The sequence below is a fragment of the Thermobia domestica genome, chromosome 2 (assembly GCF_964235325.1).
Source record: "Thermobia domestica chromosome 2, izTheDome1.hap1.1, whole genome shotgun sequence".
Taxonomy (NCBI): domain Eukaryota; kingdom Metazoa; phylum Arthropoda; class Insecta; order Zygentoma; family Lepismatidae; genus Thermobia; species Thermobia domestica.
Window position 1 is genome coordinate 83,181,558 of NC_137455.1, and position 12,529 is coordinate 83,194,086.

At 36.5% G+C, this 12,529-nt stretch overlaps 1 protein-coding gene across 1 annotated transcript in view; it reads left to right on the forward strand.

Annotated features, from left to right (window-relative positions):
* Positions 1-5,037, forward strand: part of Usp20-33 (Ubiquitin specific protease 20/33) — an 88,001-nt gene extending 82,964 nt beyond the window's left edge. Inside the window, exon 18 of the mRNA XM_081743288.1 lies at positions 3,673-5,037. Coding sequence (XP_081599414.1) covers positions 3,673-4,163 — 491 coding nt within the window. The 3' untranslated portion in view covers positions 4,164-5,037. The remainder of the gene's footprint in view (positions 1-3,672) is intronic.
* The last annotated feature ends 7,492 nt before the right edge of the window (positions 5,038-12,529 follow it).

Consider the following 12,529-nt stretch of genomic DNA (forward strand, 5'->3'; position numbering starts at 1 on the left):
AGTAACATTTCGGTTCCGTCTAAATACAAATTCAGGCTCGTAACTTGGGGAAGGAGGAGATATATAAGGTACCGATATTAGTGTCGAATCCGTATTTCCCGGGGTCGCTGAGACGAACAGTGACACTTCCGATACCGTTTAAATCCAAATTCACCCCTTTATATCCGAAAAGAAACGTATTCTGCCCGTACGAAGAAAGGGTATTCTACTACACTCTGTAAAGAAAAAATAGCGACACCTCAATTCTCAAGGTAACTTACACAGAAAACCATAGTTGCAGCCGGCTAGAAGAGGAATAGAATGAAATTATGAGTGTGATAATTCATTTCCATTATCTGTGACACCTATGGTGTACAATGACGCTTACTAATTATTTATGTATCAGTAATATTCTCTCCAGATGGCACTTGAGAACGTCTCGTAAATTATTGGGGTGAGAATTCTGCATTGCATTTGTGATGTGTAAGCCCAGGTAATTAGCATTTTGTGATTGTTCTATGCTTTGTAATTGTTTGAACAGTGTCAAGTGGCAATATTGTTGTTTTGCAGTGTTGTTTTTGTATGAAATTGTTGCTACATATGAACTGTAAACAAGTATGATTGGTAAGAAATATGACTTGTCGTCACGTGAACAAGACATACTTCTTGGTTTGCACAGTAAAGTTACATCTCTAAGAGAGATGGCTGGAATACTCAGAATTTACCATTCGACGACAGAAAGAGTAATTCACAAGCAAAAATAGTATAAGAAATCATCCCTTCGTCAACAGTGTAATAGAAAAAAGAAAGCATCACTAAGAGCTGATCGCCAAATAAAATCAATGGCAGTGCAGAATTAAGGAATGACTTCCCCAAAAATCGTTTTGATCTTGGAACTGCAGTCAGTCGTACAACTGTATTGTCTTAACTGTATGAGGAGGATATTACGAAGAAAAAACCGCCTGGAAAGTCGAAACTGACAAAAACACTGAAGACTTCAACACGTACGTTTGTGAGGCGATATGATACTTGGACTTATGACAACTGGAAGCATGTTGTTTTCTCCGTTGAAAAAGGTTTAGAATAGTTGGAAACGATAGTGGTGTGAAGTTGTGGATACGAATGAGCGAGAAACTTGACACGGATTTTTTTTAAGATGCAAATATTTAGTTACTGAGTTATGGTATGGGCTTGCTTCACTATCAAAGACGTCAGAACAATGGATATATGTGAAGAGTCATTTGATGTACAAAAATATCTTCAAATTCTGGCACGTAAAATTCTTCAATAAGCTAAAGATAAATTTCCTTAAGAAGATATGGACTACTTCATTTTCCAGGATGTAAATGCTTCATGTCAATGAACGAAAATCGTTAATATGTGGTGCAAGAATTTGAGTATTCAAAGACTCATGTGGCCTCCAAACTCACCTGACATGAATCCAATTGTAAAGTGTGGGTCGACATGAGCAGAAGACTCAATAGGCAACTATCTCTGATAGAATGGAACTCACGGAACAGATAATCCGGGAGTGATTCCATGAAATCAAGGTTGCATTTTGCAATAGCCTTGTCAGCAAAAGGCCTCGACGATTCCCCTGTAAGTCCTAAAGCCCATGGTCCACATACGAAATCTAGTTTGATGTATAGTACCTCTCAATGTTCGTACACAATATGTCTTACTCTTAAGAAAGTACGTTTTGTGTTTTGTGCTATTATTGTTGATTTTTCATACTTTTATGTATAATTCTTCCCACTGCCGTTTTTACTGAAAACACACATAGCTACTAATATATGCATATAAATTCATTATATGCATATAAAAACCTGAAACTGCGGCGCAAGTATTAAGAACGAACTGCTCATTAAGAATACGCATTGTGATATTATCAGTAATTCATGTAAAAACTCATATTGGTTAAAGTATGTTCTGAAAACTATATCCGAGCGAGTGTCGCTATTTTTTCTTTACAGAGCGTAGTATGTAAATACAGAATAAATGAGATCGGGATCATTGCTAATCAAATAAAATAAATCACGACTTTTAAAAGAAATAGATCACGATTTCTTGAGATGTATTCTATCAATCCAACTTTGAATCGATGTATCACGTGACTTCGATGCATCACAAGTGAGGCGTCGCATTTTGACCCTTTGGGTAATGGTAGGAGTTACATTTTATGGTTTCTTATCCCTTTGGACAACAAACTTGTTGAATTTCATAATTTTCCATAAATATTGATTCAGTTTGAAATATATAAGGTGGTAATTTTAGTGATTTACCCAGTTTAATAATTGTAAAAATTACGTATTTCATGTTTAAGTTGTATAAGTTTCGTGAATTGTAAGGATTATGTATATATAGGGTGGATAAAAATTAATGGCAATACTTTTCACGCCAAAGAGCTATATCTCAACACAAGAGTTCCGTAGCTGATAAGGGGATGTGAGGCGAAGTGTGGCGAGTGGTAATAACTGTGTGTTATTCAGTCAAAAGTTGCAGTTCCGTAAAGTAGACAAAAGGGAGAGCGCCATAACAATATGTTTTGGAAAGACGAACAACGTGCGTGGATCAAGATTAAAATAGCACGGGAACGTAATGCCCAACAGTGTTTTAAGGTACTTCGTGACGACCTTTTCGCCAAAATGAAGACCACTTCACGGAAAGCACTACAACACAAGAGAAGCCGTTATTCATGCCATATGGCAGTCCCTGCGGGACATCGACGAAGATTGACGCGCTGATGGTGTACGCCATCCACGCGTATGTTAGCTGATAGAGATGGGAGGCAATTACATTGAAGGAATGTATGTAGCAGATGTAATTTTGTGCATAAAGTCAGGTACAAATTATAAAGATGTTACCATTACTTTTTATCCGACCTGTGTATAATATCACAATTACTTTCAAATGATGATCTGCGAGAACTCTACTGGTTAAACGTAGATTCCCAATACAACGGATGTTTCGGAATTTAAAAGTTTAAAGTATAATTACGATACTTATCCCCTTGCCAGTTCGTCGAATACATTCTTCATTGGTTCAAATTTCTATAAACAGAAGAGCAAGTAGTTCAATTTCAAATTTTAAAAATGCTTTCTGTCCGTTGGTTTCATTCTGAGTCACAGTTATGTGAAGCCAGTTACATCTTTTTGGATATTTGAAATTTAGCACTGTTGATTTCAACTATTATTAAATATTATCTGTACTGTTAATTGCAGCTATTATTAAGTACTGTCTGTTTTCTTTGATTACTTTTTTAAACGAAATTTGTCAGTAATAACTACTAAAAATTAGTAAAAAAGTTGAAATAGTTTAATTTTAATTTCTAGTAGAAACTTTGAGAAATAAGCAAAATTGTATTCGTGTATGTGGTGCAAGCCTTCCCCCTAATCGAGTGGCTAGCGCGTGTGCCTTCGGTGCACATGGTCCCGAGTTCGATTCCCAATGGGATAGCATAAAATAATTTCATAATCATTCACTAAAGAACATAATTGTGGGACGTTAAACTAAGAAGTTTTATTTCATTTTTAATGTGGTACACTTTGTAAAAGGTCTTAAAGAAATCAATGTGCTAGCGGATAGAATGGAAAAACTCTTGTTGGTTTTAATTATACTAAGTAGCTGTCTCTTGTTTTATCGCCATTCTATAGATTTATGGTCGTCATAAAACTAAATCATATTTATTTCCAGGTTCAGATTATGCTCAATTGTCGGAACAGCTATGGCATTTCTTTCATCGGATTTATAGTGGTGGCCCGGAAGTTATCTTGAGACACAGTGGTCCTCCTGTTAGCAGGCCACGAGCTGTTTCGCACACAAAAGCAGAATCACAAGAGAAGGAGATAAGTTCTAGGCCAGAAGTGCGGGATTTGGATCACGCTCATAAAGCGCACAGTACGGAAAACATAACAAGCATTCATCATCCGAGCGGAGTACGCCCTGCTCGTACGCTTAGTGCTAGTTCAGATAACATCACGATGAAATCACCATTAGTCACTTCTCCTGTGGGAAACGCAGCTGCAGTAGCCAACCCTAAATTGAAATGTGATGCATTGAAGCTAGGGGATGGTGAACAAAATCAGCAGGGAAACTTTCAAGTGCTTAAAAAAGATGAGAAAGTTGAAACTGAACCTGATGAAAATTGTGATCGACACATGGGGGAACCAATGGTCATTAATTAGGGTAAAAGATTTTGGAAAGTAATTAGTTCCGCTTCCTTTAAAATTCTTAAATTGATAATGTTGCCGCGCAGTTGCTTATGTTATGTGTCGTTGATTCACGGTTAAGTGGAAAAAAATATATTTCTGCCATCATTGTACATACGTGAAATATATGGCATTCCTTGTAATGTTTCTGTGGAACAGCATGAGAGAACAGTATTTGAATGTTTGTATAGGTTTTGTAAAGAAAAGAATATGCAAATGAAGATTTAAAATCTACTATTTAATTTTATTAAGTTATGTATTATTATTAATAATAAAAATACTTCCAGTTTTTTTCCTGGATGCATCTTGTGATATTTCAAATGATATACATTTGGTATGAGATTACAATAATCCACAGAAGTTGTGTGATAATGCATTGTGCGACGCTCACTATCACTTTGTGATATTTCTATTGTCAGTATTCATGTTTGGTAGCCATAAATTAATATTATAATGTGTTTAGTTGTTGTTTATAAATATGTAAATGTTTATATGAGATTTAAGCATTGGTGTTAATAGATTGAAAAATGCGTGGAATAATGAGTATGAACGGATCTTTTTAGAAATACTTAAATATATATTATGTATTTATCTTCCAGGAAATAATCTTTTTAATCATTGAAATAAAAATTGTATCTATCTAAAGAATAAAGTGAGAGAAATGTTCGTAGTTGGATGAAAAATGTACTTCTTTTACGTCTTTCTTGTAATAACTGAGTAGGTAACAGTGATGGTTGGATTGTATTTTATCTCAGAAATTGTTAGCATTCAGTTATGTATGTATTTCATAAGATACCAAAAATTTAAATGTAGTTAATGTAAAATAAATGTTAAAATTTGTTGTATAGTAGATAGATTTATTACACTGGATCAGAAAAAAAAATCGGTTTTCACGAGATAGACTCAAAAAGTATCGAACCTCATTTTCTCGTACGTAAGCAAGTGAAGTACGGGCCTTATCCGTTGGTGAAGATTGTAAGGGGTATTCATGTACACTCATGTCCAAAATTATTGTCGCATATCTATAACTGTCTTCTTGTAAGAATATAATTGGATAATGATTTTGCAGGGTACTTTTAATACTGATACTATGTGTATAATCGGGAAATGTATACTTGTGATAAATTTCATAGGAAAAGAATTATAAGTACGAAAATTATAATGAGTAAAACAAAATGTTGCTAAATGGACAAGAAAATTTTAATTTCGTTTTATTGTTCTTATTTAATTTCTTTTGACATGAAATTTGCCACATACACGTCTTTGCCGATTATACACATACTAACATTATACAAATATCGGGGAAATTCATTATCAAATTACATTCCTAGAACAACATATTTATCGACATGCGACAATAATGTTGGACATGAGTGTACATGTGTAAAGTTATGCTCGCTCGCAGAAAGCGTCGATTGTGAGCAGCCTTTCAATGCTGATGTGTAGAAAATGCTTGTCAGATTTGCAGTTTGTCAAATCAAGGAAGAGTAGAGCAAGTATTTCGAGTTATCTTGATGATGCCCACGTGGAGACAATTTGCAAGATCCAACAGGCGTTGGGGAAAGACGTCATAAACATCTCAGGGATCAATGTATAGCAGATTTAAAGATGATCGTACATGAACAGTGAACTTCTTCCAAATAACACTCGAAATGAAACTTATGGAGTAACTGAGGGCTATGGTCATTGCAGAATCATCGTATCACAGTCTGATAGCTTGCGACCGAGATGGGGGTAAGCATTGGATCGGTACATTCAATTTTGTCCAAGGATTTGGTTTTAAAAAGAGTATTGCGAAATTCGTGCCAAAGCTGCTAACGATGGATCAGAAGCAACTCTTGACTAAATCGCACGGATCATGCTGGACAACGCACAGTGATCTTGTCTTCCTTAATACCGTGATTATTGGTGATGAGACTTAGGTTTATGGGGACAACCCACAAAGATGCAAACCTCAAAATGGAAACATCCATCATTTCAGAGGCGAAAAGAGCACGGCAGATCTGCAGCTATGGCAAGGTGATGTCAGTCTTCGAGTACCGTGGAATCATATATCACGCACCAAGCACAACATTTACCAAGAAGTATCCACCGTATCACTGAACCACCATACCTCCATCAGAAGTTGAGCTCAGTGTATAATTTATTAGTAACTCGTTTTTAAGGAAATCTTTAGAGGAAGTCATCTGCCTTTGAGCCACCAAGTTATTCTTAGAACCAAGACACGGGAAGTATATTATATATATATATATATCTTTAGAGCAAATACCAAAGTACCTTGTTACAACGGAACACTTATATATGAACTGCTGCTTTTTACTCACTAATACACATTTTCTGTAAACATCATAAATAATTAACGTATATTTATAATTTAAGCGAAAATAAAAGCACGGTACGAAATTTAAACACGCGTTGGCTACATTTGTAAAAATATCATGAATATCAAATGTGTCCATATTTTTATTTGGTTTTAAATGAAAAACGAAATTCAGAAGGGTCTAAGAGATGAAAACCCTAAAATCAGAAGATCAATAATCAACCCTGAAAGGGCCAAGGTGTGGGGAGAGTCAAGGCAGAAATCAACTATATACTTACACACCTAAAATTTAATGGAGCCTAAGAATTGCATTTCCGATATAAAAATATAAGTAGTAAAATTTAGATAGTCCCATAATATAAGCCATAAAGTATTAGGGCATCAGTTTTCGAGGGTGAAGAACTATTCAATCTCGGTAAAGTAACTCAATTTTAAAAATGGTTCATCTGGTAAATTTTGGAGAACCAACTGCTTAGGTGCTTTCAGTAAAATTTTAAACCTAAGGAGTTTAGATAAAAAAGGACAAGTTTAGCTGGTGTAACCTTGGCCTAGGAGTGCATAAATTGTGAAATTTGGAGTCATTTTATCCATGCTATTTCAGCTACTACTGACAAACGTTTTTGAAAACCCCCCATTATGATTTGATCATATTTCATAAGTATTTCAGTAATAACTGGATCATCTTACAGAAAATGAAACTAATATTGTCAAAATTGTTTTATTTCAGAAACTTGGGAAACAAGGTTGGTTGTTGACTGGCAGTACTATTTGAAGTATAATTCTTGCCTTTTAAAGCAAGATGTCTGCCGCATATTAACATGAGGAACATATTCTCCAAAAAAAATTTTGTTAACATAGTAACGCGTTACTGTGTTTGATATGAAATAATGTATTGTTCACTTCGTATGCAATACGAAGAAATATTTTTATATTGAAAATAAATACAATTACGTCATACTTCCATTTAAAATGCAACATGTGTTGTCTGTCCCGTTCCGTCACAAGTTATTAAAATTTTCACCGTTTTGAAAGTACTTATATTTGGAGTAAAATATAACACACGGTAAGGGGACGCCAAAGAACAAGATTCACTAGGTGTTTCACTTTCGGTTTTCATCTTTAAAAGAGCCACAATCATGAACTGAAAATTGTCTCATTCTGATACGGAAACAACGGGTATACGAACGAAAGTAGGAGAAAAATTTTAAAACTCATCGCAATTCGGACGAGTATTTTAATCAGATGGTAAGAGCACCGGAAGTTTGTAGTTTTTGAAAGAACTGATCGTTAAGTGTTGTGTATCGTTTGTCACCGGGAAGATGTTGACACCGTTTTTGTACGACTATCGGAATCGAAGATCAACAAGGTCATGTAGTCACTGACTATCAAAGAATCCTTTGAATTTGGGTGGAATACATAAAAGATCTGTATGATCAGATGAACTGCAATCCAAGTAGAGAAAGAGACGGATGATGAAGCAGGGCCCAGCATAGTGGAAAGTGAAGTAGTACAAGCCATCAGAGACATGCAGAGGAAAGTCACTTGGGACGACGACATACCAGCAGATTTGTTCAAGGGATTAGGAAACAATGCAATGAAAGTACTGACTTCACTTATTAATAAGATTTACCTGAGTGATGAATGGTCAAAGGATTCTCTAAATATTACAATGATTGCATTACCCAGGAAAAAGAAAGCAAAGAAGTGCAGCGATCACAGATCCGGTAATCTTATTTCCCACACTAGAAAAAATATTGCGCGCATACTGAACAAGCGGCTGTAAAGTAAGATAGAAGAGATGTTGGAGGAAGATCAATTTGGATTTTGGAAAGTAAAATATACCAGAGATGCTATGAGGTTGATGAGAATTATATCAGAACGAGTTCTTGACTTAAAGGAAGAGTTGTGCTTCATCGACTGGCAAAAAGCTTTCGACCGGTTCAATTGGACTAAACTTTTGAAAATATTTAAAGAAATCGAGGTCAACTGGCGAGACCGACGACTCATTCGCAACTTGTACATATAGGACAACGGGTGAAGTTGAGCTTGAATTAAGGAGAAACCAGTAGTGTGGCGATTGGAAGAGAAATCAGACAAGGATGTAGTATATCACGCCAATTGTTCAACATTTACAGTGAATGATTAATGAAGGAAGTATTAATGGGAATTGAAGATTTCAAGATTGGAGGGCAGATCATTAACAAAATATGTAGATGATACGCTTATTATAGCTAGAACTGAAGGAGATGATTGACAAAATAATTGGCACTGAGAAACTACATATATGGAATGAAAATCAATATCCAAAAATCGGAATTTATGAGAATATCCCGGGAAACGCGCCCTTGCAGGTCAGAGTATAACAAAGAGAACTTGAAGAGGTCGATAATTTCAAGTATCTGGGAAGTATTTTGACGAGAGAGACTGCACCAAAGAGATCAGGTCAAGAATTGCCATACCCAAAGAGTATTCAACAAGAAGATACACTCTTAACTAGCAGGCTTAATATTGAACTAAGGAAGAAGTTGGTAAAGTCCTCTGTATGAAGTATTGGACTGTATTTGATTGCATGTTATTTCCTATGTTCTGAACGATCCTATGAGATTTCTCTTGTTTAGAGCACGGAAAGAAAATTCGTAAGATTTCGATTTAAGCGACAATAGGTGAGAGAAGGTGAAAACAATATTTTCTCTCCGCCAGCGGCAGTGGCGTAAATAAGGGCTCCGCAGACCCCACATTGCGGGGGGCCCAAGCCATCAAGGAGCCCCAAATTGCAAAGTAGGACGTAGAGAAGGGGCCCCACTCTACGCTGTCTTCGGGGAGGCCCCAAGCCTTTAGTTACGCCAGTGGCCAGCACGATGTGGGTGAAAGGAAAAATTCGACAAAATGAAAGAGTGGTACAGGGTTCTGTTACTTTTAGACAGTTGGTTAGAAAGTTTGCCCCTGAGATTTCCTATCTGTGCTCTTGAAGCAATATCTTTGCCAGCTTCCAACGTTGATTCTGAAAAATATTTTTCACAATACAACTCCGTAGTTATGGTAAGGAGGCAAAACCTGAAAGAAAAAAATGTGGAAATATTGACAATTTTGTCCTTTGAAAAATAAGAAACATTGAGAAAGTATAAATTCGGCATTAAGTAAAAATGTGTGTTAATGATATGAATTGAGTGATGATTATATCACTTATCGCCATTAAGTGATAATGATATGAATTGAGTTTTAAATAAGTATATTGTGAATTGATTTTTTTGAAGTGAAGAAAATGTTAAGAAACACTGTGCTATGAGTTGCGTTTTAGATAAGTGTATTGTGAATTGATTGTTTCTTGGTAAGAGAAGAAAAAGTTAAAAAGTACTACAGTGTGGGTTTTAGTCGATATATGTATTCAAATCATATATTAAATAAATCCAAGTTTAAGAGGGATGTCGAGCCACCTTTTTCTCAGATGGTAAGTCCAAAAATATAATTTCTTCTTTTAAATTTAAGATGTCAAAATTTAAAACTATTCGTTTAATTTTAAAATTTTATTTTAATTAGCTTTCACAGACCACTTTCTCTGTGTTTATAATATACTTGCTTTTCAAAACCATTGCAGAATAAAGCAAATAACCCTTATTATCTTGTATTAAATCGTGAAAAATAACCGATTTTGGGCAAAGAATAACACCGATTTCAAGGATAAAACGAGTTGAGTTGATTTTGAGTTTAACGTCCCGTTCAGCAGCGAGGCTATATGAGATGTGGACCTACTGATTAACGTGGAATCCGAACCACATGAGCTCCCACCGGGAATCGAACCCGGGCCTCCCACGCCAAAGGCGCGTACGCTAACCGCTTAGCCACGGAGGAGCTCAAGGATAAAACTAAAACTTCACGTTCCTATCAATGAATAAACAACAACAATCTAAGAAAATCAAATTTTCGCTGGTCTGCAGACTCATGAAATGAAATGAAATCTGTGAGTTTTACGTCCGACGGTTATGCTGAGTAGGCTAAAGGAGACGGTGATGGTGAGTAATGAATGAAATGGTGGAATGAAGAAAGTGGGAAGAAACGGGAGAACCCCGAGAAAACCCACGCACACGGTGTTTGTCCACCACAAAGTTCACTTGGCGGGGGCGGGGATCGAACCCGGGACCCCAAACACCAGAAGTGAACGCTCTACCAGTGAGCCTCCGCGACCCCCGTCTGCAGACTCAGACGAAACATGAAGAGACGTGGAGTGGTAACCAGTCGTAAATATAGGAAATCATTTCATGGATCAAAAATATTAGAGAGGTAGATATTACAATAATAGGATTGTGGTGGCAGAGGGTCGATCATATTGGAAGAACAAATAATGATAGGTAGACAAAACCAACAATTGATTATATCAAGGAATAAGGAAAGACCTGAGAAACATCCTTGTACAATCCGCGGCAAAAAACCTGCAACATGAGGATGTAAGTTTATTGTGAAACAGCACAGGGAATGAACATAACGTCTAAGTGGAACGAATCACGCCAGGATAAACCTCGGCCTCCTCCCGTGCACTCTTATTTTAGAGCAAAAGACTTCGTCATTTCACAATAAACTTATATGCTCATGTTGCATGTTTTTTGCCGCGGATTGTACAAAGGAAGGCGGATCTAGAAGGTAAAAACTAGGGGGGGGGGGCGACTATGATATGTATAACCATAAGTTTACTTAAACTTTCAAAAAAATATGTAAATAATAGCTTAAATTATTTTTGTCACTCAAAAACCTGGGGGCCACGAGCTAGATCCACCACTGGATATGATAAAACCAAAAAGCACTGGAATAACGTGAAAAAAGTATCAACTATAGATTATTGTGGAGAAGAATTCGAGAGATTTGAGTCGCTCTCTACTTTTCAATTCATCTTTGACAAAATTGGTCTATTCGGAATTACTGTCATTTTAAATAGGTAATTCTTTATTACAATATCTCATGTCTGTAGGGTAAGTACAGTAGATTGGTAGTTGGTTTGAAGTTGAATGTTCCTTTCAGCACCGAGGCTCTATAAAAGTAGAGCTACAGCTTAATGTGGGATCCGAACTACATGAGCGCCCAGCAGGAATTCAAACCTATTTATCGTGCCAAAAAGGAGTTCTGTAAGATAAATAGGGAAGTAGAAACGATTATGACAAAAATAGTCAGTATGACATGTCATACAAATATCCCTTCCCCAGCAAGCAAAACTCGCACTAATGATTTTGTCTTGCGTTCGCAGCCAACGTTTGAAACAATTAAGCAGGTTCGAAGATATAAAAATTGAGGAAGTAATGTGCCAGAGATTTTGCCAACGATATTTGTCAAAAAAACACAGGAAGCTTACGCGATACAAAGTTGTGAATATTTTGTCATACGTGCGTTAAGTCCTAAGTCATGACAACTATTTATTTCTTTCGAATGGGGGATAGCAGGACAGGTTGAAGATACTTATTGGAGAGCTTATGTCATAGGCCGTCGAATGGCCTTACCGGAAGAAGACTGGATGGAGACCCTTTTGGGGAACAAGCAAAACATAGGCAATCGGACAATATTGATTCATAATCGTATAGGTAATGCTTACACCAAACTACTTACAGATACTTTACAATCGTATACAGTACAGGTCTCACAAGTTATCCTGGATGTGTACCAACCTTCGAAGTAGTCTCCAACAAAGGTGTCCAAACTCATGAGGTCGGCGCTCACGAGTTCGGAACTCACGCTCACTCGACCTCAACCTCACGAAATGAGCGTGAGGTCAGGCTGGTGATGTGAGCGTGAGGTCTAAATGAGTTTGTGAGCGTGAGGTTAGATCAAAGTAGACACCTGTTTCTTCCAATAGCAGGAAGAAGTATATTGTAATTCGAAAAGACTGTAATTTTTTTTTTGTTCTCTACACAAAAGCTTCTTTTTCTCTATCTGAAGATAACACCTACTGTGAAACGACCATAGGTAAGCAGGGAATATCTTTGGTCCGCTACTTTTTTTTTCTTTCTTTCATTTGCCAACTTGGGATAGAAGTTTTTCT